General features: G+C 37.6%; 1 protein-coding gene across 5 annotated transcripts in view; it reads right to left on the bottom strand.

Annotated features, from left to right (window-relative positions):
• NCKAP5 (NCK associated protein 5) overlaps positions 1-23,567 on the bottom strand; it is a 431,510-nt gene that overhangs the window by 126,553 nt on the left and 281,390 nt on the right. For 4 of the 5 annotated variants that reach the window (XM_074828613.1, XM_074828612.1, XM_074828616.1 and 1 more), the window contains 2 exons: positions 23,350-23,440; positions 7,089-7,238 (listed from right to left, as the gene is read on the bottom strand). In XM_074828613.1, the coding sequence (XP_074684714.1) occupies positions 7,089-7,238; positions 23,350-23,440 (241 nt within the window). The remainder of the gene's footprint in view (positions 1-7,088; positions 7,239-23,349; positions 23,441-23,567) is intronic. The other variant, XM_074828615.1, reaches the window with a different exon arrangement.

Below are 23,567 nucleotides of genomic sequence, written 5' to 3'. Positions count from 1 at the left end.
CAAATTTCCTATAAACCAAAGTGAAGCAGCTGACTTTCAATAAACAAGTTTTTCCTCAGTTATTTTCAGAAACTCAGGCTCTTTGCCCCTGCATACTGCATGTTTCTTTCCATGAAAAATAATATAATTATTAATTTTCTTACCATTTTACATCGTAGTACACGGAAAATGAGAAAAAAATGAGAAGAGAAAATAACGTAAGAGCAGAACAAAAACCACCAGCATCCCACTCAAAATAGTTATCCTCTCAACCCACTCAAAGGAAATATGTATCCTTCTCATATTTCTTTTTTATCTTTTTTATAGTTCATTGATATCATGTCTTTCTTCCTCTGCAGGGTAGTAAAAACATAATATCGGAAATACTTGACATACTTCCTCATTTGTTTAATGGTGATGATACAAGGGAAATTACCCTTCTAATATATTTGAACATTTAGCTTATTATCCTGAGTGAGTTTTCTCCCAAAGCTCAATTTATTAAAACAAAACACATCCTTCTATGATGAACTGCAAAGGGCAAGAGGGCAAAATTCTATAATTAAAATTAGAGTGGTTTCGTGACTCTTGTCTAGCAGATACTGCTTCTACTGCAGCTTAGTTTACTGAAACTTTCATTGAGTCTCATTCACCCGCGAGCAATGAGATTTTCACACATGAATTAGGCTTTTCATTTGATAACTTCAAGGTTACAATTTAATGCTACCCTAGTGGCTTGCTATTTGGTGAAAAAATCAAGATTGTGAGCAGCCTTCAATCATTATTTTTTGAGGTCAGTGGAACTTGTGCCCATTGCAAAACTTCTGGGAGGGAAGGGGGACACTCAGCAAACCAGGGAAACCACTTCCTTCTTGACAATGTTTATTTTAATTTGAATGTAAATACTGTGTTTTTAGCAAGGCATTAGTTGTGTGCCATCACAGGCTAAGGTGGGTAAATCATCTCTTCTGAAGAGTGGACACTGCCCCCACATAACCAAAACCCATGAACTGGCCATAAGAAGGTGATGGTACACTGCTCATCTAATGGAGGGCAGTGGAATGGGACCGTGTGTGGTCAAATGAGGCATGTTCATACAGCCATGAAACAGAATAGGTGCTAGCAAAAACGTGTGTCCTATCCTAAACGCAGGCACTACTCACCCCAGAACAGACAGACACCTTGTCATAAGACAAGCATGATGCACCATATGATGCAGTGTACATGCTGACTTCTGCCATACAGAGCCACTTACAAGCCTCACAGGAGGGAGCACGCCTGCACTCTGCTTACGTGAAAGACTTCTAGTGATTTCTGGGAGAAAGGACTCTGAGCTCTTCAGAAATGCAGAGAAGAAGTCAATCCTGTGCCTACATTCATAGGGGAACCAGCACAGAGAGAGGGTTAGAGTGAGCAGGGTCAATTCACATTCTTTTTTCCTGCAGAATGCATCTAGGATCTATAGTTCAGATGTTCCTTATACGTGGTAACTCAGCATCTAAGAGCTGGACAGACACCTCTAGACTTGAAACCTTAATTCCACCTCTTCTGTAATGTTTTCCTCTTTGTTTCCTGTGTAAAACATGTTATCCTACCAGACTAAACCAGGGCATTATGACCCTCTCCTCTGAAGTGTTTCCAGTTCCAGTATAAGAATACATTCAGATGGAAGAAGCCAGAGGAAAACAGACAGCTTCCCAAGGTATTTGAGTGCATGCCATACTCTAGCTCTTTACCTGCCTACAGATGTGGTACCAAGGCACAAATAGATGAAACAGACTGTACAGAATGCAGGAAAACCGCAACTGAGATGGGAACTAAATCTAGTCTTCTTGAGTCTTCATCCAGTATCTACTCACACTCTATTTCTTTTTGAGGAATTGAGAGGACATGCAGTGTGTGAAAGGATGTAACACCACCAACAAATTTGTGTTTCTTACGGAATCCCCTTTATACTGGCAAAGCAGAGCATCGTCCAAAACGACCTCCATTAAGTACTGTTTGGTCATTTAGTTCGGAGCAATGCCAGTCAGCTTACTTTCTTCATAACCAACCAAAAGCAAATCCTTTCTAAAAAGTTGCACTACTGCAGTTGCAAAGAAGGAAGTTCGGAAGAGCTGGAGCATTTCATACAGTTAGACACAGTTAATTCATACTGAATTATCTTCACTGTATAAATGTCTGTGCAAATGACAGACTTTAACAAGCCTTCAAAGCTGACACAGTATTTATCACTGATTAAATCTTTAAAATCAAAGTAACTATGGCTTTTACAGACATGTTTAGATTAAGACTGACACTAACTCAGTATATCAGTTTAATTCATTTGCAATTATGCAGGTGCTCAGGCAGCCTGTACTTCAGTCATTTAAGGCTAAACTGGGGCAGAGAGCCCATAGCTCCATACTGGATAATGAAGCTCTGGGACAGTCTTAAGGCCTTTACAGACACTGGTTTTCTAATATTTTCAAAGCTTTCCTCTGTGCACTGTGCCTGTGTAAACTGTTCTTGCTGGAAACAAGAAATAGTATACAGTTTTGCAATGAGAGTCCATATAATACTTAACATACCCAAGAGGGCACATTAAGGTTCTGTGAAAAATTTCCAACTTACATGCATATGACTTTAGAAATATAACATTGTTGTTTTAATGTAATTGTGTATATACCTACATATACCTGAAATTGCTATATGAGGGTTAATGCGTGTTCAGAATAAATTTTTTTTTTGTACATTTCTGGATACCATTTTATAAAAAATTGCAATTATTCTGGTGATGAAAGCAGATTAAAAAAATGAAATTCCACCAAGGAGTTGATATGTTATTCACCGTACTTCATTAATATTTCATTTTTTTCAGCACTCCAAATACACAGAGAAGTTATCAGAGAATTTTTTTTCTTTGTAAGAGTTAGAAAGCATTTGATCATAACTGCTGAAGTAAATTAAGTGGCATTTCAAGAGCAGCCAACTAAAAATGCTGAAGGCACAAAGGAGTTTTGATATCCGGGAAATCACAATTAATTTCAACTACATAAAATGGGATACAAGATGGTATGAACCATTTGTTATTTGTCATCTGTTTCATTTGATTAGAAACGTATGGTATTTATCAGTCAGTAGAGTGGAAATAGAATTTGCTGTAAATGATAAAGGATGTAAAAAGATTATAGGTAAAAGGAGCAATGGAAGAATATGTATATATATTTCTTATCAAAGTATATGATAGCTTTCACTTGGGCTGACTACAAAGACACTTTATTATACTGATTTGTATTGTTCGGTGAGAAAATTTCTAGGTTAAACAGAAGTTAATAAAATCTAAAAGGTATTACAGAAATTTATTTGGCAATATATTTGACAGCACCCAAGAAAAAAAAAAAAAGTTAAATACAATTCCACTGATATGGAAGACATTTAAAAAGAGTTTTCTGTGAAAATGAAACCTCACTCCTTTTTTCACACTTAGATTTGATAATTTCCGGGTCCATATCCAACAGTCCAACATGACTACATTTTTCCTCACATCGCCAGAAATTCCTGAAGAGAAACACCACATATCTCATATCTACCATGCCAGTACTTCAGGAAGGGCAGAAACAATTTATTTCATGTATGTGTCCGGGTTTCGGCTTGGATAGAGCTAATTTTTCTTCTTTGTAGCTATAATAGTGCTGTGTTTTGGATTAACTATGGGATTTGGTATAAGAAGAATGTTGGTAAAAACATTGATGTTTTTAGCTAAGAAACCAAGGACTTTTCAACTTCCTATGTCCTGCTAGTGCGCAGCTGCACAAGAAGCTGGGAAAGAGCAGAGCCAGAGCAACGGACCCAAACCAGCCAATCAAATATTCCATATCATGTAATGTCATGCTCAGCATATAGATGAGGGTTGGCCAGGAAGCTCACTCTCTTGCTTCTGGGATTGTGGTTTCAGGATCTTCTCTTCTCTGGGATTGCTACCCGGGAACAGGTGAGCAATCACACTGTGCCTTACTCATTTGTATTTTCTATTACTACTATTATCATAATTCTTGTTTTATTTTAATTATTGAATTGTTTTTTATCTCAACCTTCATACGAGGAGCAGCTGAGGGAACTCGGGTTGTTTAGTCTGGAGAAGAGGAGGCTGAGGGGAGACCTCATTGCCCTCTACAGCTACCTGAAAGGAGGTTGCAGAGAGCTGGGGATGAGTCTCTTTAACCAGGTAACAAGGGATAGGACAAGAGGTAATGGCCTCAAATTGCGCCAGGGAAGGTTTAGACTAGATATTAGGAAGCATTTTTTTACAGAACGGGTCGTTAGGTGTTGGAATGGGCTGCCCAGGTAGGTGGTGGAGTCCCCATCCCTGGAGGTGTTTAAGAGTCGGGTTGACATAGCGCTGAGGGATATGGTGGAGTTGAGAACTGTCAGTGTTAGGTTAATGGTTGGACTAGATGATCTTCAAGGTCTTTTCCAACCTAGATGATTCTGTGATTCTGTGATTCTCCTTACCTTTACCCAACCAATTCTCTCTTGGCTGCCAGCTGGGTTTAAAACACGACAGTCCTTTTTCCTGTTCCCACCTAGCAATCAGGCAGGGCGTGAGAGTCGTAATCTCAGGGTCATGGGTTCCAGCCTCACATTGGGCACCAAACAGGAACTCTTTTCCCATATAGATATTCAAAATAAAAGAAACTGAATAATCTATTATATTGTGTATGTACCAGCTAAACTACTCATTTATCCCTGTGCTGGTGGATAGCTTTTCTCTTTTGGTACTTTATTTACTTGAAACTTAGCTCAGACTTACCGAGCGTCTTTTGTTTTAATGTGATCAGTCAAGAGAAGGTATTTACCACAAAAACGTTACCTGCTGAATCTAAACTTTTATATAATAAAAATGTTACACCACTTGATCAAACTTTTTCCTAGATATGCACTGTCATATACATTTTCATACTCATATATAGATACATACATATGGTCCCTCATTTCAAGAGAAGCTCACTCTATCAACAGGATGATGAATACAGGTAGGGAGAAGGATGGAATAATTTTACAATGCTCTAACAGACTGGGCTACATCTTGTCACGAGCTAAATTTGAGTAACAAACAAACAAATACAAAAAGATATTAAAAGATTTCTTTAAAGTGCTATATCAATGAAATTATATTAATAGGCATTAATAGATTAGGTTCCCACATTTTGACTATTACTTTTACTAGGTTCTGTTTATAGGCAGTCTTCAGATTCTACACTGCACAGATGGAGGACCAACTTTAGTAACTACTTTAGCCTTGCTGATTTTATTAATTGTGTATGATACAGTAACATCTAATCATGTAAAGTAAGATTAAAGATTCTGACACCCACAGCACAGGAACTAACAAACAGTAATTTTTTGTTCCTTTCTGTATAGACTAATAAAATATTTAGAATAATTAGTCTGCCAATAGTAAAGGATTAGAACTGCTAATTGCATATAACTTTAAAAAGTATGTCTCTTAATTAATAAACCATTAATAAACCAATTTATATTCTTCAAGAGAAAGATCAAGTGCAAGGATATATAACATTAAACAACACACAATTAACAACACTTTGTTTTAATTATCTTGGGTCACAATTAATGTTGGCCCTGCAGTTCATCTTTTTACTTTGATAGCTCCTTAGGCTATTTATGTAGATTAATTATTGAAGTATTGGCATTCACTAATCCGTGTTTTGAAGAAGCCACTGCACAACACTGACATCAGTGAGATCTATTCACCGACCTTCCAGAACTAGATTCTATCTGTCCATAATGTTACGTTATGTATCTGGGCAATTTGCCACAACTGATAAAGGTTGTGACATTATTGAACAACTTCCTAACAACTGAGGACATAAAGAACTGCAACTGTCATGCAGACTGATTAAGAACAAGGTGAAGCAAACACAAATCATGCATATTTGGAAATAAAAGACCACAAGGAACCAACAGTCATTCTTCATCGACAGATAAAGCAAGGCTATAGTAAACTGTACATTTATCAGAGTTTTATGGGTCTTAAAAATTTGGTATCATATGTTTTTTCCCCAGGGCAAAATTAGAGTTAGTTAGTAGTAAATGTGTTTATTTTACAGACTTTATTTTAAGCTTTTAAAGGAAAGAAAAACTGTATAGACTGCCTATACTTTTCAGTTTTCAGATTCTGTATTTAGATCCAAACATGATTATAACTATTCATGTTTTACTTTTAACAAAGTCCTCAAGAACAAAAATCCAGAGTATAGGCATAGTGATGAAGTCTTTGTTTACCACTAAGATCTTTCTAAGGCATTCATTTATCCACACACATAACACTACATAAATACCTGAACAGAAGAGAATGGAGGAAACACCTGACAAATTAAAAATATGCCTTTGTACTAGTTCAAAATTATATTAAAATATGCACACTCTTGGTTTTTTATACACATTAAAGCCCATGCTTCTATCGAGGAGCACAAAATAAGTTCACATATATAAGCAGTTACAATCTTACCTGTACCTTGTCCGTGGTTGCTTAACAATACTTCAGAACTTTTCCTCTAGTTAGGAATTACCACAAGGTGCACTACTTTGCACATCCTAATTTTCCAGAAATGCACTCAAAATCTAGAGTGTGCAGTTTTCCATGTGGTCTACAAGGAAATAGATTTTCCACAATCTAGCAATAAAAAGACCTGAGGTCTCCCAAGCAAGCAGTCCAGCAATTAAAAGTTGAGCAATAAACTACAATGAAGCAACACTGGTTTTATGACAGTTGTTAAACCACCTATATTAATCTTACAATATTAATAATTTAAACAAAACCAGTAAAAAGAATTTCTCTTATTAAATGGTCTCAACTGAATTAAAATACTGTATGAAGTTCTTTTTAAAGGTATCTGATGCTCAACATTAGAGAGGGATCCTTTCAGCAGTTCTAAGATTAAGCTTCTTGTTCATCCTTGGTAAATGCATCATAAAAAAATACCATAACATGAGTACAGGTGATCTGTGAAATACTGGATTTATACTACAAGGTGATTCAGTGCCAATAAATGAATGAGGCAGGGGGTAGGGTGGTCTTTTATGTGTGAAACCATTGTACTTCTTACCTCCAGAGCTTTCAAACGCTCCAATAGCAATTTTGTCTTTTCTTTTTCTTCTTCAGTGTTGCTGCTTTCACTTCTTGCATCTTCATCTGCTGGCGTGTGAATTTTTTCCATGCCTTCTTTACATTTCCTACTGTCTTCTGACAGGTTTTCCTGAAATGATTTTTTAAAATGTCATTACTCACAGGTGGAAATGAAGTTAACTATGCAAATAGCTTCAAATCTCCCTTGTATACGAATGAAAAAAAAGACAGAGCAAGTTGCTAGTTACATGATTACAGTACCAAATAAGTGGAGTCATGAAGGGTCTATGAAACATGCTGCTGTGCCAATTCTGCAAAAGTGTATGCACAACTTAACTGCTACACCTACTTAAGATTTTTAAAAAGTGGAACTCATCATCTTTTTAATAAAAAATCTTGCATTTTCTTCTTTTAAAGTTGCAATGAAAATTAAGCATACCAGCTTTCAATGGAAGCATTTTGCCACTGACATATAAAGCACTTTATTGAGGAAAAGCTAACATATGTTCATGTCTAATGTATTTCACCTTTCTTCATCTAGAGCTAATATTTGAATTACTAAATAATGGGCTGAGAACCAAGCTCCAACCTGAATACTGATTTAAGATCCACACTAATATGTAACTTTTCAGAAGCGCCCCAGTCTATTACAAGTCAGTCAGATTGGGTTATTATTAGCTGCTGCTGCTGAGTGGACTATGGCTGCTGAGTTTTACAGGAGGTCTATAAAAATCATAGGATTGAACAGTGTATCCTACTAACTCTATTAATTATGTGTCCAAGTTCTCTGTTGAGAGAGACAATGAGAGAGAGCAAGTAAAACACTGAGATTACAAGCTGGCAATGTAAAACACTGCCCAAAATGACAAGGCGAGCATAAGAGGAAAAAAGAGAACTACACAGATGTATGGAGTGAATTATCACCCGAGTGCAACACTAAGTGGACAGTCTCTACCTTGTAAACCATGTTCTCTAACTATAGAAGCAGATGCAGTGTGACAACTAATGGGAAGATTAAGATTGGAAAATGTGATGTAAATCAACATTAAATAATGGGTGTCAACACAAATCTAGAGAAGTCCTTTAATGAGCATTTAGTTTTCTTTGTGTGCCTTTTTGATAATTCTTATATACAAAGGCACATACTTCCATGATCTTTCGGTTAGTCTATAAGTGAGATGTATTTTCCGTAAACTACTACAGAACATAAACTCTGTCTAAGCATGTATTTTCATGAAGAACAGTTCCAGCTTGAATAACTGTGCAAATATAACTCTTTGAGAGTTAACAGCAAGACATTATCTTAATTAAAACCCATAAACACAACAGAATTAAAAATCAGCACTGTGAATCACATTTCTAACAATGTCTTTTTAAAATATTAACTAGCTTAGAAATTGACTATTACTATGTTAAAAGTTTAATCAACAATCAATTTTATAAATTGCGGGCTTAATCACTGAATACTCTTACAGAAACCATGAGGCACAGATCTCATTCTGAGCCTCAAAACATGAATGTCAAAGAGCCATTCCATCAGATTTTCAGCATTAGTGCTATCCTGATCACAAAGGAACCATAAATACAGTAGTTGTGCTTTTTTTTTTTTCTTCCTACTACTCACTGGTGCAACAATCAAGCATCTGTAAAAGAGCCATTAAACCATTTACCCTTCAAGTTGTGCTGGTGAGTGCACTGACATAAAAAATTTCTGTGAACTTGGGGAAAAAAAATTGACAAAGGTATCTCTTAGATGTAATTCAAACACAAACAATCATTTTTAGGAGAGAATGTGACATGAATTAGATGTGGCTAGCTATGGAAGAAAATATAAACGTCTGACCAGGGACACCTTTCCTGCTCAAACTAGAGGGCAGCAATTTCAAAGGACAGGTAGAAGAAAGCATAGGTTATGACATTTCATCACATAAAGGGGAGTAATACAACTTCCCAGAGTAAATCCCAGTCACCTAAAGAAATAACCCATTCATCTTCTAATTACAAAATCTGAGGAACTTACCTTGCACACTAGTACATATCCTGTTTTACTATGATGTTCACTAGAATACCTCGATACTTACTGCTGTTACGCCTGCTTGAGTGTTTAAGTACACATATATATTAAGTCCCCATTTAAGTACACATATATTCAAAATTAGTTTATTACTGAGTAATAATAAATGAGTTGTAGTGTTTCAGGCATGGGCTAAAAAGGTCCCTGATATGTCACGTACCATACCTGGAAAAGCTGCACAACAGAGGAAAACATTACTAACCTTAGAAATCGTGTTTAGGCATGCAATTTACTGGGGGCGCTGCCCTGTCACTTTAACCAGTTCTATCTGGGTGATATGCAGTAAGGGTAGAGTGAAAAATCCATACTCAAGAAAGCAAAGAAAACAGGTGCTTCTTAAACACCTTTTGTGCTTAAAGTCAAGTCAAGTAAGAGGGAGGATGACAAAGGCTTTTGGAATGACAGAATCCTCTTAAGAGTGAAAAATCTGCTAATATCAAAGGCAGCTGCCTGCTGGGGGGAGGCAGGAAGGGGCAGAGAGAGATCTGCAAGAGGAAATGTCTATCTCCTGCATGACGTTGATCAAATCCTACAGAAGGCTCTGCAGTAAGCATGCTGAAGGCAGCAAATAATGGCGTAGAGTAGCTTATTCCTTTTTTTTCCCCTAGATTCCTATCCTTTTTGTGTTACCTCAAATAAAGACCACCTTTTGAATCTTTTAAATAGTCTCTGTTGTATGCCTGACATTCACACAATTAAAGGTAGGCTGGGTTTTTAAGCTGAATAGCAAAATAGTCTCCAGGTCAGAAGTCCACCAAAGGCAAAGTAAGTGCTATCCTGCTGATCAATGCAGTTTTGTTTCTGTGAAAACGTAACAGATGGGAATGGTGCTCTGGAAGTAAGCTGGACAGGTAAAAAAAAAACAAACAAAAGGTAAAAAAAACAACGACCCAACTCTTGGTCTCCCCAGACCAGTAAGAGTTTAAGAAATATGCTTGTACCATGAGAGGATGCAAACACAGCAGCCTTCTGAGAATTCTAAAGGCTCATCTACATCTCTAATGCTCTGTGTCAACAAAGAGACAATAAAAATATTAAATATGCAAATCTTACTAAAAGGAAACTATGATTATGCTGCTCATTGTAGACCTGTTCCCATGGAAATTAATGAGAAACTTAACAATCAAGTCCCACTTTGCTTAAGCTTCTCAAGCTGCCATTGCTTTTCTGAAACCAACAGTATTTTGCAAATCTTAAATGACATCCTGCCCTGACCATTATTTCTAAGTATTCAGTTTGTTCTATAAATCAAACAAACAGTACACTGATGATGAACCCTTTGAACAAGCACTACAGGCCCTATAGCCAATAGACAACAAGAGATGAAAACAGACCCTGCAGTCTGGAAATGGCAAGCTTTCTAGAATCAATGAGGAGATATAAATCACTGAAGTCACTGATCTATTGAGCTGTACAATGCAGCAACCTGACTGAGACTTACCAGAAAGCTGGTTTTCAGTTAGCTAAAGTAGGAAGGAGCAGTATAATACTCCCTCTTCCCACTAATAAATAAAAGTAAGAACAATAAACTAAGAGAGCAAGAAATCCACCTGAAATTCCAAACGATAATTTACTGGAATTTGTAGAATATAAAGAAACATGTAGAATATAAATCCAATCTTCTCCCTTCCACCTACCTTTCAGAATACTGAACAAAAAAGTGTTCTCACTGTTTATAAACAAAAGGAGTAACTCTAATGATAGAAAAGATCACATGGAAGCTTTCAAAAGAGATGAGACTTAACTGTCTACTTCAGAAATTACCTCCTCCTTCATCCCAAAAAACCCAAAAGGCTGCTGACCCTCTGGACACAACGTTAGTCATTGGGATGCCTTTCCTCTAAGACTCATCACCTTCTCAAGGAACAGACAAGAGTCAAAGGGACACTTAGCCAGCTATTTCTTAACCATTATTATTTCAGAAATTATTATACTCATAAAGTTTTAATGGTAGCACCATCAGTTGACTGTTCTTTGCCCTTTCTTCTTTCTTAAGATGCTTTCTAGGAATTACATTACATATACACAGAAAAAAGTTGGGAAAAAAATGAGCTCACTTTAAAACATTTCTGTTTGTAACTATGAAAGTTCAAACCAAGAAGAGTAAATGTCAGATGGCACAAAGAAAAAAAGGTAGTTAGCAAAAATCTATTCTAGATTTTCTTTTTTACAGTGAAAACCATGATTAGGCACTAATAGCAATACAGGCTCTTTTCTGGTAGTAATGAGAAATACATGACATGAAATGATCATATAGTTCCCCAGGTAACTCCTGTTCCAATTCTTCCTAATTTGAGATTTTACAGTGCAGGAACTACCTACCCAAGAAAGAAGCATTGAAGAAAACAGAAATCATTAACACTGTTAACCAGCAGATGGGCAAAGGAGGCCAACCAGAACCAGCAGCAGCACACCTGCCACAGCTCTCAGCAATGGGAAATGCAAAGTCCTGCCCGGGGGGAGGAACAACCTCATGCACCCACAGAGGCTGGGAGCTGGCTGCATGGGAGGGTATCTGTTGCAGGGAAGAGAGGAGATGGAGCCAGACCTTTCTTGGAAGTGACATGATGAAAAGACCAGATACAATGGACCCAGCTTGGAACATGAGAAATTGCAATCAGATATTAGGAAAACTTTTTTTTTTCCTCTTGTGAGGGTCACCAGAACAGGTTATCCAGGAAGGTTCCTGAATCACAGAGATATTGCAAAATTCAATGGACAAGTGGCTACAATAATACAAAATAGCATAATGTAATCCTGATATAACTGGATCTGGACTCTACAGTACTGATTATAAGCAGCAACCTTTCACAAGGACATGTGACAAAATTCTGATTGAACCAGATGAATTAAAACAAGATCAAGATCTTTAAAATGCTGATTTTCCCAATGAGCTCTGGGTGACATGAATTGCTTGTCTGGAAACTGATAAGTAATAATTAGAGATGACACCTTTGCTTAAAGAAGCTAAAGATCATTTTCATGTGATGAACACAACTCCTCCAGAGAAGTGAAGTGTTTCAGATGCAATGTGGTAAAAGATCCCTCAGATACAAACAATCTCTATTTCAATTTTGGGTCAGATTGTAATGCCTGAGTAGAGGGTTTTTTTCTGAATTCCTTTTAATTCTTCAGCTTCTGAAATTTATTAGAGAGAATGGTTTTATAATGGTTACAAATTCAAATTCTTCTGAGAGTCATGCCTGCAATTTTCCAAAACCACACGTTAATCACACATTTAACCCAAGAATAAAATACATGTAGGATATATAATTAAATAGTGCTTCTGATAGCTCATAACCACTTATTTGAGAAAAAAACCTCAAAATGATTCACAATGTAGTTATTAACAGATCATATACAGAGGCAATGGTAACAGGCATCCACGAATCCAATCAATTGGAACCCAAGCTAAGTGGCTAACTTGGCATCTCAAAACATTTAGCACCTTCCATGGTGCCTCAGGACCTTCTCCAGGACTTTCTAAATAAGATATTTACTAACTAGTTATCTTAGATTTCAGTAACTGAATTTGGTGACCCAGGTACACTAAATTACACTTCTAACACTCTTTCCTCCTATAATGATGGCAGACTCTTAACCTCCAAACACAAACTGCGATTTACAGATCCATATACAGAATTGTTTATTTATGCACTGGTTCTGGCTGGGATTGAGTTAATTTTTTTTATACTAGCTAGAACTGGGCTATGTTTTGGATTTGTGCTGGAAACATCTTGATGATTCAGGGATGTTTTGTTACTACTGAGCAGTGCTTACACAGCGTCAAGGCATTTTCTACTTCTCACCCCACCAGCGAGGAGGCTGGGGGTGGACAAAAAGTTTGGAGGGGACACGGACAGCTGACCCCAACTGATCCCAGGATATCCCAGACCATTATGGCGTCATGGTCACTATATAAAGCTGGGAGCAGGTTGGCTGAGGGGCTGCTGCTTGAGAACTGGCTGAGCATCAGTCAGTTGGTGGTGAGCAATTGTTTTCACTTGCATCACTTGTCCTTCTTGGGTTTTATTTCTCTTTCTGTTGTTTCCCTTTTTGTTACAATTTGTTGTTGTTATTGTTAATATTGTTATTATTGTATTTAATTTTATTTCAGTTATTAAACTGTTCTTATCTTAACCCACAAGTTTTCTCACTTTTACCCTTCCAATTCTCCTCCTGCCATCCTGCTGGGGTAGGAGTAAGTGAGCAGCTGTGCGGTGCTTAGTTGCAGGCTGGGGTTAAACCATGGCAATATAATAATAAATTGTGAATGTTTTTTCTTGCAAGGCCATTCTATAGTCTTGATGTATTCTTAGATGATGTACTTTCAGTGTTATTTCCACTGCAGACCTCCTAGTGTTCAGCACTATTCTTCACTGCAAGTGAGTGATATGAAATGAGAATTTTCAGACTGTTGATGTAGATAAAAACTGTAGATGAGGGTTTCTTTGTACTTTCATGGAAAAAACAGCCCCAAGCTATGCACAAGTAGCTCAGTCTGATTGCACAAGTTGAAAAAAGGCAGCAGTTGCTTCAATGATTACTGGCTTAAATTTCCAACAAGGTTAAAATTCTTTTCCAGTGGCACCTTGCTCCCCTTTCTCCCCCCACCATGACCTTTTTTCCCTTAATCATAATTAACACTTGTTTACCGTGGCTCAAACCCTCTTAAATATGCCTTTTGAAAATTTGCTATATCTTCTAATATACTTTATAACATATTTCATTCAGCAAAACCTTAGATGTATAAAAGACACCTGAATGTTAAGTCTGAGCAATGGATGAATTCACAAAGTCTTTCCTACAAGATGCTTGGTACAGGAGTAGTCACTGATATCACTGTGACCTGAACATGTCTGTTCCATTGGCAAATTTTTTTTAAATTTTCTTTATTTGCTAATGGGAATCCCATCAAACACATGACCCAGGTCTGGAAAAAACCCATAACCGAGCACACAAGTTAGAATGTAAAAAATAACTGTGCAACTAGACAGTGCAATCTTAATGATCTCTGAGTCTAAGGCTACAAATATGACTTCTGGTTTTACCTTGCTTAGTTCTATCTATGTACTCAGCTGTTTTCTCTTGCTTTATTTTCTCCCAGTGGAAGGAAAGACTAAAATATAGCTTTGCTTTAGATAGCACATCAGCAAGTGTAATAATATATTTTTGTTTAGCTAACAGCTTTTGTTCAGAACAAGCTAACCAAAATTGAAGGAAAAGAAAGGAATGCACATATATCACAAAATTTTACAGAAACATCCCAAATTGTTCTCAGTTTAACATTAGCATTGTCAGGAAAAAAATATACAATTCTTCTTTTTCATCTCTCGATTTCACTTACAAAGTGAACAGAGTGAGCAGTAACATTCCCTAGATTAAATACATGTGATGGATAAGAGAACAAAGTACTTTCTTTATGTTACCGATACGAGCCTCCTACCAGTCGCATATCAATCTAAATGTACTACATATTATTCTTCACTCAATACACTCCTCACTAGTACAAGCTATCACCCCTATTGAGCAGTTCTGCAGTAACATTAATAAATTTCCTGATGATGCTTTTATTGGTTGTTCCATGCATCAGAAATATCTATTTCTTTTGAAAAAGTTTAGATCAAAAAGGACTGCAAAAGGAGAAAACCTTCACAGTGAAGTTCAGTACTAAGTGTACTTATCAGATCAGTACAAGCAGATGGAGTTTCTTGTCTTCGGGTCCCCAGCTGAACATCAGTCCTGGGTGTCAAAGTGAACTAAGCTAACCTTGTGACCAAATATTGCTGTTGACACCATCCTGTCTTTAGTGAATGGATATTCACATTATCAACAGCACCCTCGCCTCTGGCAATTTGTCTCAGAAGTGAAATCAAAGACTGACCAATCTGGAGGTGACTCTTCCAAAGCAGGTTTCAGGCATGGTGGTGGCAGGGCAGTGTGGCAGTAGCTCATTGTGTTTGTTGTTCCTTTTCAAAATGGAAGACTTTAGCTACACTGAACAGCAAAGTTATCAGCAGAAAAAAAAAAAATGTTCTAGAAGGCAAGCTGTTCTTTCTTAATATGTGTATATATGATATTATGAGAAGAACATACAGTGTGATTTTTCATGCAGATATTCTAAATTGGTTCATTATAGTAGCATACTTAAAGTAATCATCTTTCCTACAGGAAACCTATATGCAGCATTTAAACTTTCCTGAAGGAGTAAGTATTAAAGTAACTACACTTGACTAAAGTGACAGTATTAAAATATCTGCCTTTGACTGAAGTACAAACAAGCCAAACTATTTGCTTGCAAACAAGCTAACATCTTTGTCATCAACACGGACAGTGGGATCGATTGCACCCTCAGCAAGTTTGCTGATGACACCGAGCTGTATGGTGCGGTCGACACGCTGGAGGGAAGGGATGTGCCATCCAGAGGCACCTGGACAGGCTGGAGAGGTGGGACCGTGCAAACCTCATGGAGCTCAATAAGCCCAAGGGCAAGGTCCTGCCCATGGGTTGGGGCAATCCCAAGCACAAATACAGGCTGTGGATTGAGAGCAGCCCTGCGGAGAAGGACTTGGGGGTATTAGCGGATGGAGAACTGACTGTGAGCCAGCAATGTGCACTTGTAGCCCAGAAAGCCAACCATGTCCTGGGCTGCATCAAGAGAAGTGTGGCCAGCAGGTCGAGGGAGGGGATTCTCCCCCTCTACTCCACTCTTGTGAGACCCCACCTGCAGTGCTGTGTCCAGCTCTGGAGCCCCCAACAGAAGAAGGACACGGACCTGCTCGAGCAGTTCCAGAGGAGGCCACAAGGATGCTCAGGGGGCTGGAGCACCTTCCCTGTGAGGATAGGCTGAGAGAGTTGGGGGTGTTCAGCCCAGAGAAGAGAAGGCTCAGGGGAGACCTTATAGCAGCCTTCCAGTACCTAAAGAGGGCCTATGGGGAAGACAGCGAGGGACTTTTTACAAGGGCATGTAGTGATAGGACGAAGGGTAATGGCTTTAAACCAAAAGAAGGTAGATTTAGATGAGATATTAGGAAGAAATTCTTCACTGTGAGGGCAGTAAGACACTGGCACAGGTTGCCCAGAGAAGCTGTGGCTGCCCCCTCCGTGGAAGGGTTCAAGGCCAGGTTGGACGGGGCTTTGAGCAATCTGGGCTAGTGGAAGGTGTCCCTGCCCATGGCAGGGGGGTTGGAACTGGATGATCTTTAAGGTCCCTTCCAACCCAAACCATCCTATGATACATAATTGTACCATCAAATCAGTCAATCTTCAGCTCTTGTTACTGTAGATATATAGAGGATTCTGAGAAGGAAAGAACAGCTTGTTTTCTGAGAAACAGGCACACAAATGGCACATTTCAGTTATGAGACTTTGCTTGTTAAACATAACTCCATTGCTTTGTTACTGTATTACAAAGAATCAGAAAGAGAAAGCTATTTGCACATATGTTCCTTGCAACAAAACTGTAATTTTGAACAGTGTCTGAGGAACACCATCACTCCCCTTTGGGGACAAGAATCCAACCGCAATTTGGTTAAATATGGGAATAGACATTTATCAGAATCTTTGCATAGTGTTGGAAATCTACCAGAAGAAAAGCCATAAGGAATTAGTTGTTACCGAGCTAGCCCTGGATTTCTCTGTATGGAAAAGCAGTCGAACAGCAAATGCTTGTGTCCTTGACAGCCAGGATTACCAGTGGAGCTCCCAAGAGTGTGGGTAGCTCCTCTTCTGTCCCTCTCTGGGAGACACAAAACTGCTAAGTTTTGATTAGCAATATTTTTCCTTAGTAGTTTAGGAGGCTTGGTTGATGCAGTCTTCTGTGAGCACTTCCAGTCCAGAGATGTAAGTTTAATTTTAAGGATATATTTCCTCTTTCTGCCATAGAAGTTAGCATTAAAAATCCCATGTGGATTTCAGCTAGGGAATTCAACTAGTGCCTTTTTTTTAATTCATAGCCATGTCCCATCTATAAAATGTTACATATCAATGGCCTGAACATTAAGCTTGTGTAATTTTGTGTTAAGATAAAATTACATTGCCAATAGATACAGTTTTTCCTCTCATGAAAGAGCTGTTGACACCAACGGCTGTGCAAATTAGAAGTGACAGTCACAACAACTGTTCCATATTTGAGTCTCAGAAAGCATGCAGACAAAAAAATGGGTTGATCTGGGCAACAATGCCACCTGAAATGTGCCTGTATCACTTATGTAGTCACACCTCTCTGACACCTGCTTCGAAAGAACTGGCAAAACGCTCCAGACTTCACGATTGAGAGCTAGAAGTCTTGTAAGACTGGCATTACTCTATCTTTGTATTGAAGCTATCAGTATTGACTCTACAGATAAATCTTCTTTCTTAGTTTTGGATATGACAGGCACATGACATGCATATTTATATTCAGCAAGAGGGCAGGAAATGGAACTTAACTTTCTTATGTTCAAAACCACTCCTCCCATGAAGCTGCAGGGTGAGTTAATGATTACACTGGCGGTGATGCCCTGCAAACGGGACACACGTTCCCCATGGAGCTCTGTGCCATTCTTCTCACGGTGCACTCTAAAGCCTGAGAAATTTCTTCTGAAGTCATTACTTCTCAAAATCTCATCACCAGAGCCACAGTCACAGCTCTTACCCAGCAAGAAGAGCACATCCAAATGCTTAGGCTGCAATTGCTCAAACTGTCTGCCACCACTTTGATGTCAGTGTAGTCACATGGGTGCTGAAATGAGCAGTGGAGCAAAAATGAGACGGGACACACACCACTTCCAGAAAGAAGTGGAAGGAATAAAGCTGCTCTTCTCCACTGCACCCAGGGCCAAAGAAACCTGAAAACATGCCCTACTACTAAGGCTACCTGTAATCCCCATTGAGCCTTTGAGCCAGACTCCTCTTGGTGTGGACTCAACAGCACTGGCCTCAGCACAGGGACCGTTCTTGACAAACCTACTACCCTGTTACTCCTGTCTTTCCCCTCTCGCATTTGTATAGTCAATCTCTGAAGACCTGCACTGTCCAGCATGATGAAAATCCCTTCTGCTAAAAAGTAGTCTAGACTACGTCAGCTGGTGAACAAGCACGGTCAGAGACACTCTGCACTAGCACAGAAGTTGAGGGATGACTGGGCCTGTGACATTAGACGGGGTGAGCTTTGGGCTGTCTACAACCCAGGATTTCAGCTCCTGCTGATCAAAAGAATGTGCCTGGTCCCCACAGCAGTATTTATTTGTAGTGCAAATCTCAAAGAAGCACAGTGGGGCTCTGAAAAGGTTACAACCCCTGCAGTCATGAGTTTTTATTTCCCTAAGTTTTTCCTGCAAATTCATGTATCAAAATCCTCAAATTACCAACAGCAAAACCTCACTTCCATATTTTTTAATACAGGACAGGATAGCCCTTCTTGAAGACCATTCAAGCTCCACTTTGAAACTGATACCTTTTCTATTAAAAGTATGCGTATGTTAAACTTCTTAGGGGAAGTAAGCTTTTTTCCAAGTTTACAAGGAAATATGAAAAGCTTTTTTTGTTTTTATAATCCCTTCATTATCTGGCTCAGTACTTATAACAGTTCCTGTTACCACAGAAGCAGCGGTCTGTATATATGATGTCATCTTAAATATACTTGAGATTAAACAATATGTTGTTATCCTCTTTTTACAGACACAGGTTAAAGATGGACAGATAAAGTGAATTTGTCCAAGAAAACAGAGAAATTTTTAGCAAATGAAAAAATCAAAATCTAGTCTCTCAAACACGGTGCTTTTAACAGCAGATCATCCTTCCCCTCCGATGCGACTGCACCATGTCTGTCATGAGCTTTAGTGCACATACGGACAATTCCAGAATTATAACAAATTGTGAACTTACAACAAACTCTCTTCTTCATCTATTTCGATCACTGTACACTGACATAAAGTCAAAAGGAGTTAAAAAAACCCTTCAAAGTCTTTGAGTAATCTGTAGTCAGGTAAGACTTTACCTAGATATCCAGTATTGTGATTTAACGGGCAAGAGACTAGGTTTTGGTAACAAAATCACAAGGATAAACAGTAAGGGAAGTCTGTGGGGTGCTTGTTTTAATGTCTTGGGTTCAAGTACTGCATACGATTATTTCTGGGGATCACTCTCCCTCTTAGATAAAGTTCTTGTGTCTTGAATGAGAATAATATTAATATATGAGGTATTGGTTTGGCCTTTCATGGTCTTACTTTTAGGTGGACAATGCCTCTTGGAAACATCATAAAGCTCTTACATACTAGAGCCTTTTAGCCAAGTGAACTTTTAAGCAAGAAATATGATGGTTCACAACAATTCAAATCACACGTATTCTTGTCTACATTTACATGAGCATTCATGATAAATCTTCCCTCAGTTATGTAAAATGATAACAGAGGAGAATTTTATTTACAATCCTGCTTCTAAATTCATTTACCCTAAAGAAATCACATCATCCATCTGTAAGTTCAGAAAATGAAATTCCCATAGGGAAGCTAGCTCTATGGCAAGGGTTAGAATATTTTGCTTCAAGTAAGAATCCTGGCAAGACCTAACACAATATTGCAATAATACTGCATGCTCTGGGCTTCATCTTATTATTCTTCTTCTAACATGATCACTATGCAACATATAATGTTCATTAGCTAGAATATTTATTCTGGAGTCAGGCATATTGATATTATAATAAGAACTCAATTTCATACATCCCAGAACAATAATTAGATTTGTGAAAAACAAATATGTAGACAATGGTCAATAGATCAAAAGCATTTATTGCACAGAGATATCTTTTATGACTATTCAGATATTAATTTGAACAGGCTTCACACACTAAAACTAACTTACCATGGTGTCAGAGAATATGAGACATAGGTTGATAAGTCACACTGCAGACTGTCTAGGTCATGTTCTCATTTATTATGAAATACGTGGTTGTGAAACTGCAGTAGAATATGATACTCTATTGTACTGAGTACTGATCATGCTGTTCTGATCATATCATAGTAATCATTGAGAAGAGGTATGATTCAGAGTATGTTCTATAAATTAACTGATGGCTTTCAAAACAATGTTAGTATCTATACATTCAATAATTTTTTGTATGTATATGCAGATATTTATACATATCACTTGGAATTCAGATCACAAAAATCTTTTTTTCACATGTTAGCTCACATCTATATTTCATTTACAAATACAGGATGATAATATGGTTATCATGTTGCCAAAAACCTGAATACATCAGTGTTTTTAAGAGACATTACTAGGTTGTACAGTCAAGTTCTATTCCCATTTGTGAATTACCCTTATAAATATATCAAAAAAACTGTCTGAATTCATTTGGAAAGATACAAATGAAATGCTGCTATTGCAATATTGATGCCTCTTGCAAAACCCGGACACAGTATTTGCAATAAAATTCATTGTATATTTGGATGATATATTTGTCCATAATTTCCACACAGTTGGTTTCAGTAACGTATTAATGATTCATATAATGCTTTATTAACATGCTTTTCAATGTTAAAATACTTTGTAAACGTTTCAGATCACAGATTCTTTGCCAACTATTTGTTTTGAAGAGCCTTTCAGGTATTAGCGTTTATTATTACATGTGGTTGTTGCCTAAAACACACTGCATAGTTTTTACTGTGTGACTGAATAACAAACACAAATCAAGTGAACCCATCTCTGACCTACATAGCTGGTAGCCATAGGAGGGCAGAAATGCGCTGTTTTGCATGTGAATAGAGCCATTCCTTGAAGTTCCCAAAAACAATTTGTTCAGAAGTTTGTCATAAAAGTGAACAAAAGGGATGTGAGGATGAATGAGTCAGAGTAATTCATAAAAAATACAACGTTCATGGAAATGGTGCATATTTTTGACCTGTTTCACCAATCACAGATTGGTATATGATGCAGTAGCCTAGTTATTCCTTCAGGAAAGGAAAAAACGTTGCTTCTGAGTCATGAATTAGGAAAAGACATTCATAAGCAAAGAAAATTGCATACCGGCAACATGGAAGAAATGATAATTGCTAAAAACCAAGTTGACTTTGATATCATGAGTGAAAATATTCCTAAGAACAAGAAGAGAACAGGGAAAGAAGGAAGCTGTTACGCAATGTGGAGTACAAGATTTAAAATAATCTTGGAGTAACAGGTATATGGGTGCTTTACCATCCTGGGATGGAGCTAGGCTCAAGTTTGGGGAATCCGCCCTGACTACATCCTAGCAGATTCAAACAAAACCGTATGTCCAGAAAGAACGGAAAAAAAGGGGTTAGACAACAGTTTGCTAGGTGTTTGCTAGGGCTGCTTGCTAGAGCTGAAGGAAAACAAAGAATTGTTCTTGTTATCATTAACTGGGCAGAACTGCCTTGTTCTTTTGTTGGTCAGAAAATAAACCCAAGAGATTTTACACAAAACACACCATGGTACCCATTCTCCTGGTTGGCATGAGACAACAAATGTCTATGTCAGTATGGCCCCAAAGGAGAAAAAGCCAAATCCATAACCAAAATCTCTCTTTTTTTAAAAATTAAAAAACAAATAAAAGATGGAGGAAAAACTACACAGAAATATACAAGCACTGAAATTGAAATGACTAGTTTATCTCCCCTCTAGGAAAGCAGCACACAAAATTTCAAGTGTCAAAAGACCACATAGTTAATTTTTTTTCCAGTTTAGTGCCCCAAAGAAAAATAAAGAACACTCAAACCCTCAGTTTAATGGAAAGAAACTGAAATACTTTTTTACTTTTCTTGTTGAGAGTGCAAAAACAAAACCCAAAGAAGCTAGAACCCAATTGCGGTACCACCTTACTGTGGTTTCCACGGTCAGACAGCATGCAGAAAATCAGATAATAAAATCTTTCCAGATGTCTGTTATAAACAGACAGACAAGTAATTCACCTGAAGGAGAGACTGACACCAAGCCCACTTCAGAACACCCACTGTATGATGGCAGGAGCGAGCAGGAAGTATGGATTTAAACTCTGAACCAAGAGGGGGGAACTGAATTTCATTTTTGCATCCCAGAACAGTAGTGAGTAAAATATAGATGCTTTTATCAGCAGTTTCTAAAAGCACAATGTTCTATTATAACTTCAACAAAAAGTTTAATTTGTTCTGAAATTAAATTTTACAGGCTATCATTTTAACAAGAAAAACTGATTATTTTGGAAGGTTAATCTAAAAGTTTCTTTTCCCTTCAATCCAAGCTTAAAATGAAAATTTAATTACAGTGATAAATACTCTTTAATATACATTTTTGTTTAACTATATTGCTGTATTTTTGATCCATCAGTTGTAAGAATGGACTAATATAACTAGAATTTTTGAAAAGTGTTTTATCTGAAGGATCGTTACCTAGTATAGACTCTAGTATATTATTTCAGCATTTTATATCTTTATAAGGAATGTTTATTCTGTATAAAAAGATACAGGATAGGACTGACTTCATTAAGTGATTTTTTAAAAGAATTCATGTTCAGAATATCTGATTAACTGGGATGTATATCATTCCTGTTTCCAGACACTTAAAAAAGGCCTTCCACCACCTCAGGTTCACTGCTTCCAGAATACAGTAGTGCATTAGGAAAATGCAAAACTCTCCTTTCTTATAAACAGCATAAACAGACCTGGTTCCCTTTGAAAAACCTCTAAAATCTTTGCTCGCCTAAATTCTGTCCTGAGACATGTTCTCTCTACCCCAAATGAGGCTGATAAAACACACCTGCCACAAGCAGCGATGAGAAACTACGGAGCTTGATATGAAAGCCTCACCCCCAATAAGAATATGAGTGGATAAAATTATCCATCACAATCTGAAGGTCAAGTTGTCAAAAGCATCTGTGTTTTCTAGAGATGTCGGAATATATTACTTAAAATATTAAGTGCTTTAATAAAGTCTTCAAAACTAGTTTCTCTGTCCCCTGTTAACTGTGAGGAGCAACAACTGCAGATAACACAGTGATAATAAAAATGAAAAACCTTAAACTCTGCTGAGAGAACACCTGGGAAAATGTAGAGGGTACCAACCACCACTGACAAGTATTCATAACTAATAAATAGAGGAAACAATGCCAGACACATTTATCTCAGTAGTGCGATATTTTGTTCTAAAGAACTTTTCTAAGAAGAAAACAGGTAAAAAGTCATTAATATACCTGATATACCTTCATGATATTAACAGTTCCTTCTCCATGCTGGCCTGGGGATCCTTGGCTCTGTAGCAGATTTCTCACTGTCTCCTCCATTCTAGAGAATGAAAATATTTACAAAACTCAATTGTATGGAAAAAAAATTAAGAGTTGCATTCGGTGGTTTTGTTCTTTACAAGAGCTTAATGCATCCATGGCTACCGTGAAATGAATATTTAAAGACA

The sequence above is a fragment of the Strix aluco genome, chromosome 6 (genome assembly GCF_031877795.1).
Source record: "Strix aluco isolate bStrAlu1 chromosome 6, bStrAlu1.hap1, whole genome shotgun sequence".
In the NCBI taxonomy this organism is placed as follows: Eukaryota; Metazoa; Chordata; class Aves; order Strigiformes; family Strigidae; genus Strix; species Strix aluco.
The sequence above is the reverse complement of the archived record's forward strand: the minus strand, read 5'-3'. Positions and strand labels throughout refer to the sequence as shown.